Source organism: Mustela erminea, chromosome 8 (assembly GCF_009829155.1).
Source record: "Mustela erminea isolate mMusErm1 chromosome 8, mMusErm1.Pri, whole genome shotgun sequence".
Taxonomy (NCBI): domain Eukaryota; kingdom Metazoa; phylum Chordata; class Mammalia; order Carnivora; family Mustelidae; genus Mustela; species Mustela erminea.
Window position 1 is genome coordinate 81492206 of NC_045621.1, and position 24387 is coordinate 81516592.

The 24387-nt window shown below is 43.8% G+C and overlaps 1 protein-coding gene across 1 annotated transcript in view; it reads right to left on the reverse strand.

The window, feature by feature from the left end:
- KIF5C (kinesin family member 5C) overlaps positions 1–24387 on the reverse strand; it is a 157057-nt gene that overhangs the window by 73469 nt on the left and 59201 nt on the right. The window contains exons 3-10 of the mRNA XM_032356183.1: positions 22817–22890; positions 16316–16420; positions 12038–12086; positions 11722–11777; positions 10953–11040; positions 5037–5161; positions 2312–2416; positions 1803–1951 (exon numbers count right to left, since the gene is read on the reverse strand). Of these exons, the coding sequence (XP_032212074.1) occupies positions 1803–1951; positions 2312–2416; positions 5037–5161; positions 10953–11040; positions 11722–11777; positions 12038–12086; positions 16316–16420; positions 22817–22890 (751 nt within the window). The remainder of the gene's footprint in view (positions 1–1802; positions 1952–2311; positions 2417–5036; positions 5162–10952; positions 11041–11721; positions 11778–12037; positions 12087–16315; positions 16421–22816; positions 22891–24387) is intronic.

Below are 24387 nucleotides of genomic sequence, written 5' to 3' on the forward strand. Positions count from 1 at the left end.
ACGTCATCCTCTGTACATGGGGGAGATAGGAACCACTGTGGCTGGGCACTCCCGGCCGTGCTGGGCACTAGTGATCATGACGATGCTGACACTTGCCTCACTAAGGTCAGAAGAAAGAGGACGGTCGTGAGACTCTCCCTACAGACAGCTGCAAACGCCCACTCACAGCAGCACCTGGAGACAGACAGCCCATGCCCCAGGACAGCCCTGGCTTGCAACGATTCAGATTATTTTTACTTCGCAAGTCAGACATTTTTTTTTAAAGAGAAGTTTCCTCTGTAAATGCATTTGGTGCTAGTCTGCTCAAACATGTCTTCAGAGAAAATACGCTTAAGGTGAAGAAACCAGGAGAGACAGGACAGGCAAGATGATCACCACAGTATTCTGTGTTTCCCATAAGCAGGTGCTGGTTTATAGGTATCCCATGACCCTTCTAGGGCTATCCTCCTGCAATCCGTGCACCTAAGCATTTGACTACTCAAGGAAGTGATCTGAGAAGTAAAGGACCCAAACCAAGTTTAAAAGATATTGGTTCTTTGGGGCGCCTGGGTGGCTCAGTGGGTTGGAGCCTCTGCCTTCGGCTCAGGTCGTGATCCCAGGGTCCTGGGATCGAGCCCCGCATCGGGCTGTCCGCTCCGTGGAGAGCCTGCTTCCTCCTCTCTCCCTTTCTACCTGCCTTTCTGCCTACTTGTGATCTCTGTCAAATAAATAAATAAAATCTTTAAAAAAAAAAATAAAATAAAATAAAAGATATTAGTTCTTCAACATTTCAATGTAATTATTATTTATTTAGACATCCCACAGGTGTCATGACTGCATAATTCTATGTTCTGCTGTGGGTTCAGGAAATGACTGGGGTTTAATGCAGTTTAAACAGGCCCTAACAATTCCCCATGCGGCATGCCCACCCCGATTCGTCCATTCTCTAGGCATCTTAAACTATTTCTCAGACATGACCACACAACACAGTCCCGTGGGGAGTGCTGTGTGCATCCATTTACAAATAAGCCAGGTGAAGCCTGCAAGAAACTGGTGACTTGTCTGAAGACCACACAACTGTTCAGAATTGAAGGGCATGGCAGCACTGGAACCCACATGCTGAACTGGCACCAAGGGTCCATGGCTGAAGGAGACAGGCTCTGGGCAGCAGAGTGGGCTGGGCAAGAGAGGCAGGAAGGCCCACACTAACCCACACACATGAATGTTGTCTCAGGATTACCACGCTGTCCTGCTGCCCACCTGTGAGTTCTCAGATATCTAGACATTTGTGAAGGTGGGAAGAGGGCTGCCACCATGCCGTGCCCTCTCCTCAGTATCCATGGTGTGCCTCCCACTCCCAAGTTTATATGAGGATTTCCTTCACCCCCTTTTATATTTATGCAATCACTCCATATTCATCCAAGTTTCTGGTTTTTCTATTAGCGACTCTGTAATGGATCCCAAATATTGGAATTAAAGGAAGCCATCAGTCTTGAGCTACACACACTTGAAATCCTATGAACCCCAAAATAAGATTTAACTCCGTGAAGAACAAAAGCAACACTCCACTGAATTACCAGCAGTCACATCTATAATACATTCAAGCACTTCTTTAAAAATATAATACCCTTGACTGGCATATACCTGCAGATTCTTTTAAAACATAATTATTCTTTTGGTCTCAGTCAGCGATGCCTCAAGTTTACAGGCAACACCTGCTAGGTGCAATTTCCTAACGGACTGCTTGCTACTCCCTCCACTTCCTCACTGACACGAACCCCTCACCACTCACTCAGAGCACCGGAGTGAGAGACCACACCCACCTTTGCCCAAACATCAGTGTTGACTTGGTCTCAGCCTCATTGAAGACAGAGGGAGAACAGCAAATAACGATGGTGGTTCTACAGTTCCCACCCAGAGAGTCCTGAAGAATCCGAGTCATCTTGCTGTCCCGGTATGGCACATGTGTTTTCTATTTAGGAAAAAAAAGTATTGGCTATTATAGCCATTGTCCATTCACAGAGAAAACACAAGCAAGTTAGCAAAGGGGGCACTGGACTTAGAAACATGTGTAGAACAATTTGTTGCCCAGTCTTTGGATTTGGCCAAAGTTTAGAGTGCCCAGTCTGGGGCCTGGGGAAATTAGCATCACCATTCACACATTTTAATGGACTAGATCTCCCAGCAAGTAGGATGTCTACAGCCAGGATTCCCTCTGTTCCTTTCCAAAGAAAAACAAACTAATCTCTGGGATATGTGGCAAAGAGTGTACACAGACCCAAAAAGCGACTTCTCATAATATCATTCAATAGATGGGGATAGGATCACTTACTGTCCCTTCTGCCAAGGCCGAGATCACGTTTCCAAGAGCAGACAAAGATTTATTGATATTTTTAGCTTCATCGAGAACAGCTCCCTCAGCACCAGTCTTGCTGACCTATCAGAGAGAAGAGAAAGCAGTGAGCTGCGCAGGGCAGCAAAAGCACAGAGCAGAAAATTCCAATTCACGGGAGGGCTGGGGATTGAGGGGGGCCGATGTGAATTCTCCTGGAACGCAAGACAAAATAAAAGTAAGTAAGAATCACGTTGATCAAACCATCCCTTGTGCCTGAGGCTGGGGATTTGTTCTGTCTTGTTGTCATTTTCCTCTCAATTAGGTTTTAGGGGAATGGCTGAAATGCCTCTAGTGGTAGAGCTGCAGATGCTTCCCTGGGGGACATCCATCGAGGGAAACCAGGCTCCAAGAGTGTTGTCACCACAGAAAGGCTGGGGTCCTGCACGCCTGAGCCACAGCCTCCTCACCGGAGGGAGCCTAGGGGGAAGCATGACACGAAAACACCATCCTGGCCACAATGAATGAACATACTGGGCAAGTGTACATTATAAGCTCCAACTTCAGGCAAAGACAAGAGGTGGTGGGAAGTTGTCCCTGCCTGACTGACTGTTCCCTGACTTACTGACTCCAGTAGCAAGGAGAAGGGGAACCACCGTCCAAAAGGCAAGATACTCAGGGGCATCAAAGTCAAGAAAGTGTATGTTACGTGGTGAACTTGTCTTCTCTCCTCTGCAGCCAGAGGGACCACAGACTGTCCCTCCTCTGCTGTGCTATTCCTGGCAATTTCCTACTGACAGCATCTGCTCTAGGTAGAGAGCAGTTTACAGATCCTTGGGAGAGAGGCAAACCCCCGTGCTCCCTGGCTCGGCTGGTCGGCCAAGTGAGGCAGGAGGAGCAGTTGCTCTCGGGAGAGAGGGAAGCAGGGAAGGGACCGCAAACTGTGCAAAGACCGTCAGCCACGAGGGATGGAAACGAACACGCATCCAGGGGGCAGTGTTTTCAAACACTAGAGATACTCCTCTCTCTGCGAACTGTGTGTGTGCAGACACCACTGCTGACAGAGAAATAATACTGCTGCTGGGTCCCCAGCGACAGCCTATTCACACAGCGTGCTTTAAGGTGGTTTCACATCAGAGCACCTTAACGCCACGAAATATACGAGACAGGGACAACTGTCTTCCATTTACAGACATGGAAACCTTGAGCTCCAGAAAGGTCCACCGGCAGCCCAAGGCAAGAACACCATGTAGGGGAGCTGGGGATTAAAGCCCGGAGTTCATCCTAGTAGATCACAGTGACACACTCATGTGGACACATCTAGGGCAAAGGAGTATAGATGTGAGCAAAAGAAACAAGGTACAGGACCACAACTGTAAAGTGCCTATATCCTAAGCAATAACCACGACACTGTGCAGAGGACAGGCCTGCATACTCGACCACCAGCACTAAGCTGTTTCCAGCAGCACGCAGGCCCAAGCGCTCCTCTCTGTGCTTGAAAGGGAAAGAGAGCAAACTCGGAAGCACAAAGGGGCCACTATGCTCTTTCCCCAGAGCCACACCGCTGTTATGGCAGCATGGCGAGGCCTGGTTGCCAATGTCCAGGCAAGAACTGAGAGGTTCTGCTCTGTCTTCCCATTCTGGTGCATGTCTATTTAATTACAGTTATAAGCTTGCACCCATAAAATGTTAGATACCCAGCCAGATCATCTTCCAGGAACATCCTGGAACATGACTCTGCTCATGGCTTTACAGATGTGTACAGGAGAACATTTCAAGTAGCCATTACTTACGCAGATGTTAGCGGCCATAACTTGGCGTATCCCAACTGAGCGGTGGGGAACAGTAAGTGGGGATCAATTACAGAGTCCAGGAGACTGGCCGAGCCTCAGGGCTGGCCTCTGGGGCCAGCCAGCACAGTGTCAGTGATGACAGAAGCCACATGGTATTGTGTACAGGAACTCGCTCTGTGAGGTCGCCGGAGGGGAGCAGTGCCCCCAGAAAGGGTGTGGCAGCAGGAAGCTCTGGCAGTGCTATGGAGGTGAGGCTGGGAGGGGGCAGCTAGGAGGTTCTTTGCTCTAGAGTATGGCCTCAGTCAGTGCCTAGGAAAGCATGGGACAGATGCCAAAAGAGAGCCCCGACAAAACCAGAGAAGGGGCAGGGCTTTTGACCAAACCTCTGCCTACTGGCCTCCTGGCCTGAAGGAAGTGAGTCTGCCTGCAGGAAGCCCCGTCAGACCACACCCACCACAGACAGAAGCAGAGAACCCAAGAACAGCCCCAGGTTCCAGATCTTCTGTCAGCAAACAAATGTGTGGGTACAGGACAGTTACAGTCCAATGGCAAAGTATGTTTCTGGCCTATTTGAATCTGGTGCAACATGCGGATCTTCCCTTTCAGCAAACGGACATGTCCCTCCCCCATTTACACAACAGCCTCTACCAGGCTAAGCGCACACTACACTTGCCTAATGTCCTCACTGGGGCCTATTAAGCATAAATCCAAGTTGGCATTCAAAGCACCTCCTATGTCGTAAATAGGGGACTTCAGGACCAGAAAAGAGAGCAGAGAACTGAAGGTGAAATTTAATATTATCTTGGCACAATACCAGAAACTTTAAAAGCTCTTTAAAACCAGGGAATGGAAAGAGTATAAAAATTATACCATTGCACGCTGAAGCAAATAATAGGGAAAATTATAGATAATACAAATAAGGAACCAATTACCTTTTCGCTCCCAGCCAAATCAACTAGATAAAGCTTCCCACTGAGCTTCTTTTCCGTCTCTACATTCTCTTGTTTAATATTAATCAGGAAGATACTATGACTTCTAGAGCTGTGTTCATTCATGTCTGAAAAGGAAAATAGTTTACTGTTCTGCAAAGAATAATAAGTTTAGGTAGCAAGCCTCTCATCTAAAAACCATAACAAATTATGCTCAATATAGCTCCACTTTTTAAAGTAAGTCCAGCCAATTTAAAAAAGTATCTGAGACCACGGTTTCTTTTAAAAAAGACAATAAGAGATTTAAAGTATCTTCACATGGCAAAGAAATTAAGAATCTTAGTGGATGGTTCAAGATAACAGATTCTCTAGCTTTGCCTGAAGCCCCCATGTTTTGGAACATCTCATTCCAGCCGGATACTTGGCCTCACAGAGCTCACACCTGGGGTGCCTGGGTGCCTCAGTCAGTTAAGAATCTGCCTTCAGCTCAGGTCATGATCTAAGGGTCCTAGGAATCTAGCCCTGTGTCAGGCTTCCTGCTCTGAGGGGAGTCGGCTTCTCTTTCACCCTCTGTCAACCCCCTGCTTGTGCTCGCTCGCTCGTGCTCTCTCCCTCAAATAAATAAAATCTTAAAAATAAAAGAAAAAAAGAAAGAAAAGAAAAGAACAAAGAGCTCACAGCTTCCTTCCCCTTCACCTTCAGTCTCTCAGGCTTTGTCTTTATGGTTAGAACCCAGTGTATTCTGTCTTCATCATGTGTGCAAGTCTTGCCTTATCCATAATACCACAAGCTTTCTTAAGGAAAGATTATGACCTTAAGATTTAAAACCTTTTTTTTCCCCTTAAATACAGTTCTATAACCCATACTAGGCACACAAAAGATCTCAAAGATTAAATATGCTTCATCAGTACCAAGTACTAGAAATCTATTTGGCCCCTGGTCTCTGTTAACTAGGCAGGGAGAGATCTCAGTGATGGTCTTCTTCAACCCCTACTAGCAATCATTTCTTAAAACCAACTTTCGAGGCACCCTTGTTCAAGATGGCTGAAGACTAATGCTGGACCTCCAGATCATGAGTTGGGGTGCAGGGCTGCAGGACTCAAAGAGGAATATCTTCAGACTTTATCTACATACTTATCCAGTATGTAGAAAACAACAAGAATGTAGACAAAGATTGATTCCAACTAGAGTCCAACAAGGAAGGGCTTCAGTGTTTTGGAAAATGCTGGTATATCCATGATCTCCTCAACTATGAGTCTGACATGATGTTTGACATTCCTATCACATATCCCACTATTGCTCCAGAAATTATAGCCCCTGAACTCAATGGAAAAACAGCAAAGATATACATGGGGGGCAAAATGTGCCTGACCAATCACTTTAAGCCTTTCTGGGCCAGGAATGTGCCCAAGTTTGGACTAGCTCATCTCATGGCTCTGGGGCTGTGTCCATGGCTGGTAGTGGAAATCCCCCTTCTAGTTCAGAAAGGTGTGATCTGGTGTGAAGAGAAATGCAACCAGCGAAGGATCAAGCCACTAAGGCGAGACAGAAGGCCTTTTGATAGACTATGTTCCTATTCTCTGTGCATCACTCTTACTCACCCAATTTCTTCCCCTCATACCCTTCACCCATAATTGCTATTAAGTAGCTGCATCAGGCATTTCCGAAAAAAATAAACAAGAGTATTGCTACTGAATTTCTAAGACCACAGAGGGAGGGGAAAGACTGGGGCTCTGGAAAACCAAAAGGCAATTTACATCTCCTCGTTTCCCCCAGTTGGAGCAATGTGAGACCCAGGAAGGACAGGAGGTGCTGAAAGTCAGGAAGGACAGGAGGTGCTGAAAGTGGGCACATAGTCTTTTTGGTTTCTGGAGGTAACTTGTGAATAAAGGCTGCTTCCTCCGGTGGCCTGCCAAAAACTCTTTCCAGGATATATGGGGGGAAAAGTTAAAGATTACACAAAAATTATGTTGGAATTAATAAATGAATTCAGCAGAAGTTGCAGGATACAAAAGCAATACGTAAAAATCAGTTGCATTTCCATATACTAACAATATACAATCTGAAATGAAAATAATTCCATTTAAATTTTTGACAAAAAGAGGTACACCTAGTTGGCTCAGTCTGTTAAACATTCGACTCTTGATTTTGGCTCAGGCCATGATCTCAGGGTCATAAGACTGAGCCCAGTGTCAGGCTCTACCACTGCTTGGGATTCTCTCTCTGGCCCCACCCCGACTAACGCACTCTCTCTCTTTCTCTCTAAAATAAATAAATGAAATAAAATATCAACAAAAAGAATAAGAAAGATACTTGGGAACAGATTTAACCAAGGAAGTAAAAGAAATCTATGTTAAAAACTACAAAATGAGGGGTGCCTAGCTGGCTCAGTCAGTAAAATATGTGACTCTTGATCTCGGGGTTAAAAGTTGAAGCCCTGGGGCACTTGGGTGGCTCAGTGGGTTAAAGCCTCTGCCTTCAGCTCAGGTCATGATCCCAGGAGATAAGGGTCCTGGGATCGAGCCCTGTATTGGGCTCTCTGCTCAGTGGGGAGCCTGCTTCCTCCTCTCTCTCTCTCTCTGCCTGCCTCTTTGCCTACTTGTGATCTGTCTGTCAAATAAATAAATAAAAATCTTAAAAAAAAAAAAAAAAGTTCAAGCCCCATGTTGGGTGTAGAGATTACTTAAAAACAAATAAAATCTTCTAAAATTTTTAAAAAGAATAAAAAATACAAAATGTAAGAAGACACCTCTATGTGGGAAGACGTTCCTGTCTATGGATCAGAAGACGTCACATCGTGAAAATGTCAATACTACCAAAAGTGATCTAGAGATTTAATGCAATCTGTATCAAGATCCTCATCGTGTTTTTTGCAGGAATAGGAAAGTCCATTTTAAATTCCTAAGGAGTCTCAAGGAGCTCTGAACAGCCAAAACAATCTTGAAAAAGAACACTGGAGGTCTCACTCTTACTGATTTCAAAACTTACCATAAAGCCACAATAATCAGACAGTGTGGCATTGGCATAAAGGCAAACACAGAGATGGACCAATGAGAGCCCAGAAATAAACCCTCACATAAAAATGGTAAAATAATGTTCAACAAGAGTATCAAGACCATTTGATGGGGAAAAAACAGTCTCTTTACCAAGCTGAAAACTGCGTATCTACAAGCACAAAACATGAAGCTGGACTCTCACCTAGGCCATATACTAACTCAAAAACAATCAAAAACCTAAATGTAAAAGCTAAAACAATAAAACCTAGAAGAAAACATAGGGGACAACTTCACAACACTAGATTTGGCAATGATTTCTTGGAAATAATACCCAAACCACAAGTGACAACAGTAAAAAACAGATATATTGGACTTGATCAAAATTTAAAACTTTTACGTATGAAAGGAAAGCACCAACAGAATGAAAAGGCAACCCACAAAATGAGAGAAAATAAATATTCACAAATCGTATATCTGATAAGGAACTGAGATCCAGAATACACGAAGAACTTCTATAAATCAACAACAACAAAAAATAACCCAATTATAAAATAAGCAAAGGACCTAAACAGACATTTCTTCAAAGACAATGTACAAATGGCCAATACGCACATGAAAAAAATGTCAGACATCACTGGTCATTAGTGAAATGCAAATTGAAACCACAGCGACATAACACTTCACACCCATTAGTATGGCTATTAAAAACAAAAATAGAAACTAAGAAGCATTGGCAAGCATGTAGAGAAATTGAAACTCACACACACTCTTGTTGACGAGAATGTTAAATGGTATGCAACTACAACGTTAAACTATGTTAAACAATGTGGTAGTTCCTAAAAAAATTAAAAGTAGGTTGACATATGATCCAGCAATTCTGCTTCTGTATATATACACAAAAGAACTGGAAATGGAAATTTCAACAGATATTTATACATCCATGTTCACAGCAGCATTATTTGCAACAGCCAGAAGGTGGAAGCAACATAAGTATCCACATGTCTATATGTGGGTGAATGAACAATGTAGCATATACCTACAATAGAATATTATTCAGCATTTTAAAAAGAAAGGAAATTCCGGCACATGCTACAACATGGATGAACCCTGAAGACATTATGCTACATGAAACAAGCCAGTCACAAGAGGGCTTCTATCATTCCACTTATATGAGGTACCTAGACTTACCCAGTTTATTGGGACACAAAGTGGTAAACCAGTTACCAGGGTTGGGAGGAGGAAGTATGGGGAGGTATTGTTCAATGGGCATGGGGTTTAGCTTTGGGATAATTAAATTCTGGAAACGGACAGTGATGATGGTTGCACAACGCTATGAATGGAATTAATGCCATTGAACTCTACCTTTAAAAATGGTTAAAATGGTAAGTTCTATGTTATGTGTAATTTTAAAACCACCTTACCACAATGATAAGAAAAATAATTAATGTCAAACATCTACAGTTCTGAACCAAGGGCCAAGATGGATTGTCAAGTATGCTGTGAATAATTTACGACTAAAAATAGCTTAAGAAGTCAAATAAATAACTTCTCTTTTTTTGAGATTTTATTTATTTATTTGACAGAAAAAAGAGAGATCACAAGTAGGCAGAGCAGCAGGCGAGGGAGAGGGGAAGCAGACTCCCTGCTGAGCAGGGAGCCCGGTGCAGGGTTCGATCCCAGGACTCTGAGATCATGACCTGAGCCAAAGGCAGAGGCTTAACCCACTGAGCCACCCAGGCACTCCTCAAACAAATAACTTCTTTAAAAACAAGACGCTATTACTATGAGAATATCAGCCTTATGTGGAGGCAGAAGAGAAAGACATGGAATTTAACCTATGCTGTATACATGTCTAGGCTCACCTATAAAATCTGCCACACATGTGAATATCATCTGATAGGATGTTGGGGTAGAGGAAAGGTAGAGAGTTACAGTATTGGATGACAGAATCACAGAGCCTTTGGTAGAAGAGACAGAGAGGCTAGACCAGTCAACCAACCGATGCTTCCATCTCTTGTATGCCACACAGAGAACCTGGCCCCTCCAGGTAGCAGGCTTTCCTGGGGGCAGCTATCAGGAGCAGGGAGTTCTCATGGTCAGTCAAAACCTGCCGCCTGGTAGCTTCAACAATCCTGGGTGGCCTACCTATGTGGTTCATACAAAGCAAAACCGACTTCATGCATATCAGCACCATGAACATGTTAAGAAATATATTACACTGTCCCTATGTTCTCCTCAGAGTTTTTCTTTCTTCCAAGCTAGAAATCCCGAGCTCTTCCTATGAACTCACTCTGACTTGTTCATATTCCTAAAAAGGAGACAGCCCAAAGACGGAGGGCCAGAGCTACTGCTGCTCTAACATCAGACCCGCTTCCTGGAGATGTGTGTGCACGCCAAGGAAGGAACTGCAAGGTCAACACGCTGGCCTGCATGTTGTTTGTTACTAACACAGCAAAGGAAGGTGTTCAATGAGGGTCCAAGCTCCACTTTCTGAGCTCCTTGCTTTTCTTTTCCTTTTGTACAGAGGGAAGAAATCTAAAGAGGTTTCCTTCCACAGTATGGCTAGCATATAAAATTTGTTGGCTTGCATTTTCTTTAACCTGAATAATAATGTGGTTAAAATACATTTAGAAGCTGGCTTTTAGTCCCCTTTCCTTGGCTGATTGATGGTTTCCCCCAGGGTCCAGAGGGAGGGGGCTACCAGGGCCCAGCGAGCCTCACCTAGCATTCCCGAGAGCTTCCTGCATGGCAGAAGGCATGCCTCCCTCAACCTGCTGAGACACTCTCGTGCTGCACACTCCCGTGTGCTTGCTTCCGGGCCACTGCTTTATAACACCTTCCCTGGCATTATTTCCTTGTTGTCCCAAGGAAATACACTTGTATCCCAAGTGACAGGGTTTGAGAAAACACCACCCACACTTACTTGTGACAGCCACATGTCGGTTTGCTTTGCCTTCATCTATCACATCCATGACCTCCTCAGGGCTTGACACAAACCGCTCAGTACACCCCTGGAAGAGAGTCAGATCAGGTTCACCATTAGAAACTGGAAAGCAACTCTATTTGAAGACAGCTAAACATTCTCCCATTTTTCCTCAAGAGGTGCAGAATAAGAGAAAGGCTGCCATGTGGATCCAACAGCTCTTCCTCCTTGCTTATGGCTTGAGTTCTACATCAAAGAGGAGTCTGCTAAAACCCGAAGAAACCCAGAAGTAAACCAGAAAAGAAATGTCCCCTTTTTCCTAGATGTTTAAAGACCTGTGCATACTCAACAGCAGTAGAAACAGAAAATAAAGAAAATCAGGGACAGAAAAAGAAATGGATGAGATTTTGCTTTGCTTTTCATGCGAGCCACCAACTTTAATTAGTCACTTTGAAGTTCTAGGCATAATGCTATGATAGGCTTCCTCTCCCTGCGAAGTATAGACAATTATCTCCACTATCAAAGCCTCTTGACATGTGAATAATAAATATCTGTTCACTTCTCCACTTCTTACTCATGTGACTAGACCTCTGTGACACTTTCACACACAGATATGACTGAAGAAATTAAATGTCTATTTTTTATCCAGATGATATTAAATATAAAGAACATGATGAAACACCTACATACACTCTAAAACAATATTCTGGGCATATTTTGTAACAGTGCTGGGAGAGAAGTCAATGGTATCATCAAGTTTTCCTCATACCTTTACGTACGGGACTCTGTTTTTATCTTCATGAACAGCCAAGTTCGTCTTGGATACTGAAAATAAGGATGACAAAAGGCAGAGGAGAAAAGAAAAGTTAAAGATTCTGTATTGGAGGAAAAATAGAAATTGTTACCAAAGATCTGAAATCTAATAATCTCTTTAAGCCTTGGTTGAGAATAAGCAGATAGCATAAAGGTAATAAAACATCTCTATAAATTTTCATTAATTCCTTAAGCAGAAGAGCTATGAATCACTTCACCCTCCCTGGACCTTGTTAAAAAACAAATAGAGGACATATATTCAGGTTACTCACCATCGAGTAAGTCCCTGATTTTGTCCAAGTAGATCTCAAAATAGGAAACCTAGTTAAAAACAAATGGAGTTTGAAACAGAAATGCCATGCTGTATTTGAAGAATGTCATTATTAGAACTCATAAAAGCCTTTGTCATGCACAGCTAAGAAGAGCAGGAAGGGGGGACAGAAAGCTGGATTCAGAAGCCTGCAGCAGAGCCCCATTCGACTCTGTGCTCTCCTGCTTCCTGCTAGGTCAGCCTGCTCGGAGGGCCCCTGCCCAGGGTGGACCCCTCCCTGCAGTACAGTGGGTCTTGTGGTCTGTGGTCTTGATTCAGGTGCTCCTTACACTGTGCCCTAGACAACCACTTACAGATGGACTCTACCCTTCACGCATGATGAGCACCAAGCAAACTTCTAGGTAGGACAAAGCCTGGAACAGAAAACGTTCTTGGCGGGTAGTTGTTGGAATCAGTTGGCATCTCCTCATGCGGGATGTTGACCCCCTTACCAGACCAGGTCCAAAACATTCACATGAAGGAAGTGGGGACGGGGATGTGGGCAGTTTGCTTAGAGCTGCAAGAGCTCAGGGTAACGGGGAGACGGCTGCTGATGGTGGCCAGCTTTGGGGAGGCCAGGAGGGATTGGAACAAAATGGGATTTAATGAGAGAAAGACTCCACTGGGAGAGGGAAAGGAAGCCTTCTAATCGGGTATTCCCAGAGCCCAGTGCCAGTCCCGCCTGCGTCAGCATCACCCACAGCCTTTGTTGAAACTGCAAAGGTGTGAGCCCAACTGCACAACGCCTAATCAGAATCTCCCAGAACTAAGGAATTGGCTCCCAAATTCCCTAGGTGGTTCTTATACTACCTGACACCTGAGAACAACTTTAACTAGACATGTGACCGTGGAGATTTAATTCACATATAACTAGGACTATAGGCCTCAGTTTTCCCATCTGTCAAATGAAGCCATTGGACTTAATGATGTCAAAAATTCTCTCTAGGATTCTGCACGCTGTCTACACTTGCCTTCCACCTCCCAGATCAACTTTCTTTCCCTCATGTTCATGGGGTTTTTTTGGAAACCTAAACAAAGGAATCGACAAACAAGCTGTTGAGAAAGAAAAGAAGTTGAAAAAAACAATTGTAAAGCTGGGGTGTAACTCAACAGGTGAAACTTCACCCCTGCATCCCAGCCTCACCCCTGCATCTCAGCTCTGGACCTCTGGTCAGGGGCAGCAAAGCCTCCCCAACCCAGCACTAGTCCTCACCCCTCAGTCCAGTTCATTACTTAGTCTGTGTCCTGGAGCCTTCTGACTTCCCCGTTTCTCTGGGATCTGGGGTCTTGGCTTCGAACACTGGAATGTGTTGCTGGACATCCTCTCCAAGTTGCCCGTCTGCCTAACAACCTGATCTTGCCAGATTATCTGTCAAACTCCCCAGTCACCAAGCGGTGTGCGTCATAGACAGACCTAGCTGACCTTGGAAAGACTCACTGCTCCTGAAAACTTCTCCCTGTGGCTGAAATCCTAGGGTCTGTTTGGCCTCTAATCTTACACATTTCTAATTCAGCCTCCCGGTAGCCAACTCAACCATGGTTCCAAACCATTCTGTGCATCTCAAAATTGTCTAGTTTTCATGAAGACTTCTGTTATCTTAGAGATGTACACATGTGTCCTTATTTCCATAGATTGCAGTCATAAATTACATATTAGCTAATATGGCAATTAAAATCCTAATCATATTTAATATGAGAAGAGAAAAACCCCTCTGATTTATTAATTTATTTTTACCACAGAAGATACTGGCTGCTTTTGGGGCATGGGGAGGGACGATTGTGGTTTTGTGCGTGCGTGTGTATATATGTGTGTGTGTGTGTGTGCGCGCGCCATTTCAAATACTTTGTCAGACCAGGTGGAAGAAAAATAAATATGTGTTGTTTTGCATTAAGAAAATAACATGTTCGGAAATAACATTTAAAGCCTCTATGGGGCTCACTTTAAGGAACAGATTTTCAAAACTGCTTTAATCAAGCCTCTTTTTCTTGATTAAGCCCGTCACCACTCGGTTCAAAACACGGAACAGTCAATAGCTAGTCTGCCCACTTGCAATTATGATCTATGAAGTAAGTGAGCATAACTACAAACACAGAAGAGGAAGCCAGGGTGTAAAATTCAGCCCTGAAGACTTGGGTGCTCTTCCTTCTCCTCCCGATCCCCCCTTCTCCCCCACACCATGCTGGGGCAGTTTTTATCTTAATAAGATTCTAATACAAGACCCTATTTTGAGGGCAGTAATTGGTTTAACATCTTACTCCAGGATTATCCCATAAGAACCCTACAGGAGTTTAAGGTATTTAAATGCACACGGCCTTAAAGATGTACTAAGCTCCTAAATCTTGATCCCATCAAAGCCAGAGGCTTCTGTATCCTTAGATATAAAGAACCCTGGCAAGGAGGAGAAACCTGTGTTAACCAACAAACGGAAGGAAAAGATATGAGAAGTAAAAAGACTTCCTGGATCTAATTTATGAAAGGCAAACAGCTGTTGCCTTGTTTTCATATAATTTAGGAAAGGTACATAGCAGAAATAAGGGCAGAAGTTTAAGATAATGAAAGAGGTGCCGCACATAGGTTGGTCAGATCAAGAGTCTAATCTCAACTCTGCCAATAACCTGATATGTGACTTTGATCATCCAGCGCTAAGTCTTGAAACTTCAGTTTCTTCATCTCTAAAAGGATGGGCCTAGTGCACTAAGGTCCCAGCCTCAAAGGGGCTGGTCAGCCTCTTGGCTCATCTGCTCTGCTCCAAGTCTTCTTCTTGGAACTGACCCCGTCTCTTCCTCACGCCCTGTCCACACTGTTCCCAGTCGCTGCGGTGAGGACCCAGCCAGCCATGTGCATCCTGCAAACAGCTTATCAGACTGGGGGCAACCCAACTGTACACTAGGCCAATGAGCCCCTTCCCTGGGGAATTAGGAAATGGGAGTAGGGGATGTGGAATGGGAGCTGTCATGGTGGCTTTTCCCCCGACCCGCCTCCCCCCAAGAAAGATAAAGCAAGCAAACAGAAATGCAGGCACTGTAACAGGGATGGGGTTTCTTTCAGGGGTGATGAAAATGTTCTGGAATTAGATAGTGATCATAGTTGTACATTTTTGGAAATATACTAAAAACCATCAGACTGTACACTTTAAGAAATGAACTTTATGGTACATGAATTATATGAATTATATCTCAATTTTTTTAATTTAAAGATTTATATAAGGGGGGGTCTGGATTTCTTGCTTTTCTACAACCTCCGCGCCCCATGCCTACCAACAAATTCTGTATCTTGTAACAACTACCTCTTTTTGCTTAAACAAGTGACTTTCAGTCCGGTGAAAACAAATGAGTTCCAATGAATGTATCCCTAATATCCAATGTTATAAATTAAAAGCTGTAATTAAGAGAAAAAATTTCTCTTTCAATTCAAATTTAAGTTGCAACGAGGTTCTGGTTTAAAAACAAAAACAAGGGACACTTGGGTGGCTCAGTGGGTTAAGCCTCTACCTTCAGCTCAGGTCATGATCCTCAGGGTCCTGGGATCAAGCCCTGAATCGGGCTCTCTGCTCAGCAGGGAGCCTGCTTCCCCACTTCTCTCTGCCTGCCTCTCTGCCTACTTGTGATCTCTCTGTCAAATAAATAAATAAAATCTTTTAAAAAATAAAATGAAATAAAAAAACAAAAACCAGGAAGGATAACACCCTTCACCAACACTTGTCAGAGCATACTCCTCAAAACACTAGTCCATCATACCTCAAGAGGGGAAAAATATGAACACAGTCAAAGAAGCTGGAAAACGTAATCTGCTACATGTCCTCTTTGTAGAACTGGATTACATAATAGCATATTTAACTTGTGATGAATTTAACATTGTTCAACAAAACATTTTCCCAGTTTATTTCGCTCCATTAGCCTTTTCCCTGATAGCCCACCTATTAATAATATGAGGGACATGGAACACACTTTGGGAAATGCTGTCCTAACCCAATCACGGACACATTCCAGTCATATCTATAGAGATCCACTGGGTAAAGGGTAGAATTCAGATAACTATCAAGATGATTCTATCCTAAATAAGGCTTTTATTTTACTTTGATATTTCCTCAGTATTCACCTCAGTCATTAAATAACTATGGCTTTGCTTACCATAGCATTTCATTTAAAATAGATAAAAAATCTTTTATGTATACATACAAAAAGGAAAATGAAAACATGATTTGGGGCCCAGTTTTTCTCTTTAATCAACAGCACTTACCTTGATGTGAAACTCCAGGTTTTCATCCATGGAATAGATGTGGTCAAAGATGTCATGTGCAATCCTTGGGATGATCCCCATGAGTTGAGGGTCATGTAGCTTCCCCTAGTGAGGAAAAAAACAAGCACAGGCAGCTAGAGTGCCAGGAAACATGTGGAAGAGAGAAGGAACCAAGCTGGGTTTCATAACAGAACTCCATGGAAGAATGAGCACACACACACACAAACACACACACACACACACAACCAGAGTCAGATCCTTGGAGGTCCCCCTGACGTGCCAACAGCCCAAAAGTTCATGGAAATAACTCACCGTGTTCCTTTTCACCCAGCAGAAGGGAGCTTGTTCTGTCAGGTTCTAGGTCTTGAAAATATTTTTTCCAGCTGCCACTCAGGGCAGCAAATCATTGTATGTGGTGAGAGTGTGGTAAGAAGGAGGGAAGGAAGACAGGAGGAGGTCTGGGATTATATGGGGACTATCACATACTAAATGTGGGTTTTGTTTTGAAATTTTTACAAACTGATCCAAATGTATAAGTCCAAATTAATTTGCCTTAATAAAGCCAACTTGAGAGCTGATAGACATTGATAGACTGATAGTCATCATTGCTCAAAAATTTAACAATAATTATTCTAGGAATACCTTCAGTATCACCTCACAAACCAATCAAGAAAAGCCATTTTATCAATTTCTTAAAAATCTGTAATTCCCAGCCCAAAATGTTACAAAAAATTTTTAGCTGGTTTCTTTTTAAATTTCTAATATTTAAATTCACTTGTAAGATGTTCTCTTATTCTTTTATCCCCCTTTTTTCTACCAAAGAGGCCCAGCCCTCCCTTCCCCATGCAGCCAGCAACCATCCTCCAACCCTAAGGGATTTGAGGGATATTTCATCTAAGGGATGAAGGGATAGATGAATTTTTCTGTGATTTGAGTTCTATCACTAAATCCATTTTTAAAGATCCAGATTTGCTGCTTCTGAAGACTTTCAAAAAAATATGCTATGATATCTGAAAGCAATTCCCAAACAAGAGCTCTAGAAGTATTTAAACAGCAGCCTCAGCAAGGACTTCCAGAGACCCTTCCTTACTCCCATGCTCCAAGTTCTGTCCTGTTCCCTGTTAAACTACACATCAATGCACAAACATGAAGTCTGCAGGCCTAAAGTAATCATTGGCAAGAAGAGTCTTCAGAAAGTTCTAAAACTCTAGGATCTTCAGAAAGTTCTAAACTCTAGGAAAAATGGAACTGGAAGAAAAGTACAAAACCCATTTACTCTTCTTTCAGCAAACTTTACCAACACTCTGACTCACACCCTTGTTCTAAAATCTGCCCCACACCTGGAAGATCTGCTTTGTTTTCCTCAGTGAGATCTTCTGTATCCTTTGGGGGTTCACCACATAGTGCCTCTCTGACAGGTTGACTCTGAAGCCAACAATCTGAATTACCAAAAGCAAGAAATCATGTGGACTTGGGTGCTAAGCACTTTCTGGTTCTGAATCCTCCTTTGCACACCTGATCCACCTTCCACTCTTTTGAAAGCAATAGAAAAGCTGAATTTAGATATATCTGGGCCCTGGCAAAGCTCTTTCACCTGGGAATGCCCTCGCATGCTAAGGATCCTAAATCCTGTGATGTGTTTATATGGCTTTTTGATGGTACAGCCCCTGAAGGCAAGATGGCCAGTGCATATAAATTTCTTCCCAGTGCTTATGACGCTAAGTACGGTGTCTCCTGCATCGAATTATTGTAGAAGTTAAATTAAGCAGTATAAATAGAGGGTTAGAAATGATAAATATCAGCATTATATTATTCAGCTCATATCAGGTTCTCATTAAGCAGTCGTCAAGGTTTATTTGACCTGAAGAGTCTGAAAATACATTTCTATCCCAGGCCATGACTAGACATCTCAGGAAAACAGCCCTCAATGACTGAGACTCAGAGTCTCTCAAATGTTGGTAAGCTTACTTCTCATAGGCCATTGTAAACATAAAATATTGGGCCCCACAGGCTCAGGACTGTGTAAATTGCTGACAGAAATGACATGGACTGTGAAAACACAGATCTCTGTCTAGTCAAATGTTGCGATACCACTGGGCCAATCCAGCTTGGAGATCTGAGGAGTGGCCCGCATGTTCCCCACTGAACCCTTCAATAATCCATCATAATCCTTTAGCTTCTACTCAATGGTCCACAGAGAAAGAAAGATGAGAGATAACCCAAAAGTCATTTATAAATGACTCAAATCTGTTTCCCTAGATGCTTTCCCTTCCAAAAGATTTATCTTTCAATTGATTCCTAGCTTATACAAATACTGGCATCCCTTTGTTTGTTTTTGTCAGGGTAAGAACCAAGGCAGAACCAGGGATGAGTCTGGTACACTCCCTGTGTTGTTTCCCTGAAGCCCACACCCAAAAATCACATGAAAGGGCAGCACATGTGTATTTGGAGAAGGCATAAGGATACCTCCCATTCCCACAGAAGTACTACTAGAATCTAGTCATAGAAGTCATAGAAGTACTACTCAAATCTACCACAAGTTTCCAGGCTGGGATGCCTGATCTAGCTCATAAACCCAAGAGTGGTGAAAACTGAGCCTTTATGTTCAGTAAACTGAGCCTGTCAAGACAGTGTGGGGGGGTGGGGTATACGTGGTGTACGGAGTGGATGTGTGTGATGTATGTAGTATGTGGGGGTGAGTGTTGATGTGTGTGTTATGTATGTATGAGATAGTCAGGTGTTTCATAAAGGTCTTTGCTCCTTCTTGCAAATAAAATACGCATCTACACATACGCAGTAGTCACCTTAGGCAATGAAAGGTGGTAAAAAAGCAGAGAGCTGTGGAAATTCAGAGCACAGGAGAGTCCTTTCCAGGTGGGGTGGTATGGGATGGCTTTGTTGAGAGACGACAAATCTTGAGAGAAGAGGAAGATGAGGATGGGCAAAGGCAATGCAGCAGGGGTCCTGAGAGGACAGCAATGGCCCAGGAACTGAAGAATACTAACCAAGGCTCCCTTCCAGAGAGCCAGGGCAATTTCAGTTGGCTGAAGGATTGGGATGGATTTGGGTAGCAAAGGAACGTCCCACTTCATCATCCTCTTTTCTCTCAGAAAACAAAAAGAACATTTTTATACTTGTATCCTACATAATCCTCTTCAAAAACTTCTCCCACTTCTGAATGTGGCCTTCTCGGGGCATGTATGAAAGAAGAAACCAGACGCAGGCCATCAGCCACAGAACAAGACTCCCTTTGTTCTAGCCCCAGGTGCTTCCTCAACCTCCCAAGCAGGACAGTTTCCTGAAACACTTAAGATGGGAAAGCAGGCAGCCTGTCAGCTCACACGAGCACCAATGCACTTGGACAGGCTCATTAAAAATCACTTGGCAGGCTCAGCTCAGCAGTGGGGGGGGTTGCACCATTCCATGGGCTCCAGGTGTCCCTTCGGGCAGAAGGAAAAACAGCGTGTCTCCATCCATCTAAATCTGTGCCAAAGAGGGCCACAAAGCAAAGCCCAAGGCCCACAGAAGCTCTTCCCAGCACCACAGGCCAAACAAAGGTCCAGCCCTCTCTTCTCCGTACAGCCGGCACCCCCAGCAGCCCTCCTTCAACCCGGCGCTGGAACACTGGCCGCACACGCCAGGGCCCAGCTCATGCCGGTGTCCTACCAAGCCTGGCATCAGCACCATCAAGTGTTTCCTATTTTTACTGAGAATCCACCTTAAATGCTGCATCTTCAGAAGCTAATCTTTCCAGTTTTACGTAGGCTTATCTGTTTTTTCTCCTCAATAGAAGGTAATGGAATCACCACTGGATGTCAGACCAAAAATGAGGGGATTAAAATGAAAAACAGCTTTAAAATGTGAGAGCTCTGTCCATTCAGGGAGTTGACATCCCCTTCCAAAAGCCTTTGAAAGATCACAATGTGTAATTCCAAATACATAAAATCCGTTCAGATGGTGCAAGCCCTGCAGGGTTTTGTTTTTTATGTTTCGTTTTGTTTTGTTTTTTTTTTTTAATTTAATTGCATTCCGGGGTCCTGGATTTCTCGGTCTCCCACAGTCTCTACAACTTCAGCTCGGGGCTTCTCTTTTCCTCTAAAATCTCTTCAATCTATAATCACTGGATAGAAAGAACCAGACTAAGCGTGTGTGTTGGGAAGGGGGGCGGTCTAGGAAAGGGCTCCCAACTCATTCCTTCCTTCTAGGATCTCCAGAAGTCATAGTAAAGAAAAGTGCCCCTTGCAATCAACCTTTTAAAACTGATGTGGATGAAAAAACTACAAAATCTGAATAAATCTACTGTGAGAGTAACCTGCACAGAAGCCAGTTCCCCTAAGGTCCCCAGCTGAGCATGCTGCAGGCCTCATAAGGCTCGTGCTGTGAGACGCCCAGGGCTCCCGGTGCCCTCATTTAACAAAACACCTCCTATTTCCATTTTAAAGAGCTGGCATTTGTCTTTGCCATCTCCTTACATCCACGGATTCACCCCTCCCCAACATACACACACACACACACACACACACACACACACACCACAAACTATGATTTTACTCTGGGGACAGGTCTCTCCTTTGATGGTTTACATTTTAAATTTCTGACATACAGCAAATAACTGTATTTTCCAAAGATGAATTAATCCCAAAGCTAAAAAGGTCACTCTTATAAACAGTCCCTATGATTTGGGGGATTCTAACTATCACATTTTCTGTTGTTATTTTGTATATTGTTTGGTAATGTTTCAAAAACCTAGAGACTGACGGACAACGTCGTGAGATGCGCTACACACACACACCCCCCCCATGCCTTGTGGCCTATGAAGGAGCTTTTGTTATGGCTACTGGAGTTGCTGGTACTTGGGAAATACAGAACTGCAACTTTGCTAGTGCCTGGAAGGTTAAGTGTTTGGGGCCCAGTAAGAGAGGCAGGCAAGAGGATGTGCCTGCATCTCCAAAGGGTATTGCATGAGAACATGAGATGCAAAGAAGAGCATGACCAAGGCTCAGGTGTCAGGGAACGGTCCTGCTCCGCCCAGAAGCAGTGGTAAACAAATTTCATGCTTCCTTTAATCTGTGAGATCTCGGAGCCACTGTCCCCCATTCCCTCCGCCGAATGGTTGAAAGTGAGTCAACACAACAGAAATAAGATCCCCCAGAGTCACAGGCACACTTAGAATTGGTGTGAGCAGAACATCAGAGCCCCAAGGGTTTTAGCCTTGTGTCTTTGAAATCTCCTCTTCAATAGGAATGATTCATAAGCTAAACCGATTCTGCAGCAGACCTCTCTCAGTAACATTCCCAGGAGGGTACCGTCAATGAAAATCCTAAGCTTGAAGGATCAAGGATTCATCTTACCCTGCTGCTTGTAAGCTGAGTTCCCCAAACTTCCTCTGCACAGTGTCTTATAATAACCACTCTTCTACTTCTGCTCACCTGTCAGGCGGGCCCAGCCTAGAGAAGAGTATCCGGCCCTGAAGGGCTTACAGGAGGCCATGGCGAAAAGCAGGAAAAGAAGAGGTAAAGGGGCCAATTTTATCTGTAGCTGTGTCTTGTCTGGAAGACAGCCTGGAAGACAGCCGCAGGCTCCACAGCCAACACTCTGAGCTGGGCTCACACCTTCACACCCCCGCAGAGGTCAGGTGTGCACGCTAATGACAGAGGAGGCTGCATGCTAGTTCCTACTGTGCATGCAGGGGGCTGGGGTACACTGGATGGCCCAACCCACACACAGGGTTGGCCACGGTCACCTCGAGGCTATCAATTTAACAAGTGTTTTATCAAACCCCTCCTAGAGGAACAGCCACTGTTCCATGCACTAGAAACTTGAATAAACAGGTGAACAAGACGATGATGTCTGTGCTAGTGATGCCTACGCTTTATAGGATGCTGAAATTTTGCTTAGTTGTAGGATCTTTAGAATTTTCAGCCAAATTTGGAAGCTTAAAATTGTGTGGAATCATCCCATTTTAAGCACTGCCTGCAATTAAAAAATACATATAATAATAATAATTTTTTAAAAACATAAAAACACAAGGTGTGCAGGCAGAATAAAAATATGTCTCTGGGCTGAATTTGGTCCATAAGCCAACTTCTTTGCATCTCTGTCCTACGGTTTTTTATTTCCTCTGAGGAAATTCGCCTCCCTAGAGTGGCCCTTCTTAGCATAAATGATTCTCACAGCAGACTTTCTCAGTGGGATTAGGGCTGCAGTCCATAAGGATACTCACACCACTGTTTAGCTTACTGATGACTATTTTAAAAGAATGTACTATTACCATTTTGAGAGCGCCACCAACAAAGGATTTTCTTTGAAATTCTGAACTCCTGGGATTTTATTATCATTATTTTGAAACTCCACAATGCCAAAATGAATTGGTCAGACATGACCGGTCCCTTTACCGTCTCTCACTTCACAGTCAGGGGGCTGCAGGTACCCAACTGTGGTTGGTCGTACAGAGCTACTGAGCCACCCGCAAGGATGCTTCCCAGCAGGCTGCAATCATACCTCCATGGTGTGCGTTTTTCCTGATGAGGTCTGTCCATAGGCAAAAATCGTCCCATTGTAACCTTCAAGGACATCTGCAGGCAAGAAAAAGAAATTAAAATTAACTCATTACTTTGATCGTATGCTTGTGTTGGTTCCATATTTTAAAATTACATATTCCAAATGGCCCATCTCATTTTTCACACAAATGATGTATTTCAACTACATTTGCATTTTAAGTAGAATTGTGAGATAAAAGCAGAAATGAAGGCCTCCACTGTTCCCCAAATAAGAAATGTAGTCACATTCCTATAGAATATATTAATGAAGAGGCAAAAAAAAAAAAAAAGACATAGACACTCTCTCCCAGTAACATCAATATTAAGACAGATATCGAGCAGTAGTACACTTCCTTTTCAGCAGAAAGATACTCAAGTTTTCTTCTCTAAATTGATCTCCTGAGATCAGTTGGAGGAAGAAAAACATTATCAGTGTCCTGACTCTCTGGAGTGAGGTATAGAATAGAATTTCTTTCCCAAAGATCTGATTTGGGTCAGTTGAAATGCCGGCGCAGGCGAGCTCCTGGGGGAGGTTTTTCAGGAAGGCGGCCCGGAGCCCCTTGAGAACGGAGCTAGTCCAGAGCTGGGGAGAAGGACAGGGCCCCACTCTGTAAACCCAGCCACACGGGGACAATCCGATCGGCCCGGAAACGCCGGGGCCCTCAAAGTTAAGGCCTCTGTTTTTTCAGTGATGGTGCTGGCAGGGTGGCCGAGGCCCATCAGCATCGGGATTTTCTTTTAATTACACAATGAGCACACTGTGCAAAGCCCCCCACTCGGCAGGCCAGCTTCCATTTCACACAGGGACAAGGGGAAGCATGCGGACAGACGCTGCTCCGCACTGGAGCTTATCTGTGGGAATTCCTTCAAAGCAGCTGAGGTGATTAAAATATATTTAGCACTCGTTTCCCTCAGTCCTCCTTCCTCTGCATCAAGTCACCGAAAGGTAAATAGTACGATTAATATCCCTGACCCAACAGCTGTACATAAGGGAACGAAGTCTCATTCCTGAAAGGACAGTGGAGGCGATAAGAAATGTACTCACATTCTTACAGAATATGTTAATGAAGAGGCAAAAAAAAAAAAAAAAAGTGGCAATTCCCTTCACCACCTCTCTGAGGAACCCCCTACTGAGGTGTCCTCTTCAGGGCCCCTGGCTCCTTCCCTCATCAGGCCAGGCCACCAGCTCCAGCTAGTTCAGGTCCTGATTAGGCTGGTTGGTTTGTGGTTTTGATCTCTCCAAATTTCATAATGCCAGTTAATTTGTGTTGTTTTGTTAGCTTTTCTAAAAATTTTTTCAATTTACATGTTATTGATCTGAGGTTACTGGAGTGTGAACTGGGGTCAGAAAAGAAAGTGGGATTTTCCTTAAGGAAGCTAAAAAAAAGAGAGAGAGAGAGAGAGAGAGAGAGAAATTCAGCAGCAGAATTTTTTTTTTTTTTAAATCTTAGCAGCCCTCCAGAGTTTGTGTCAAGCTATATTGAGAGAGAGGAGGGAGAGAGAGAATGTTCACACATATCAAACTTCTGGTAA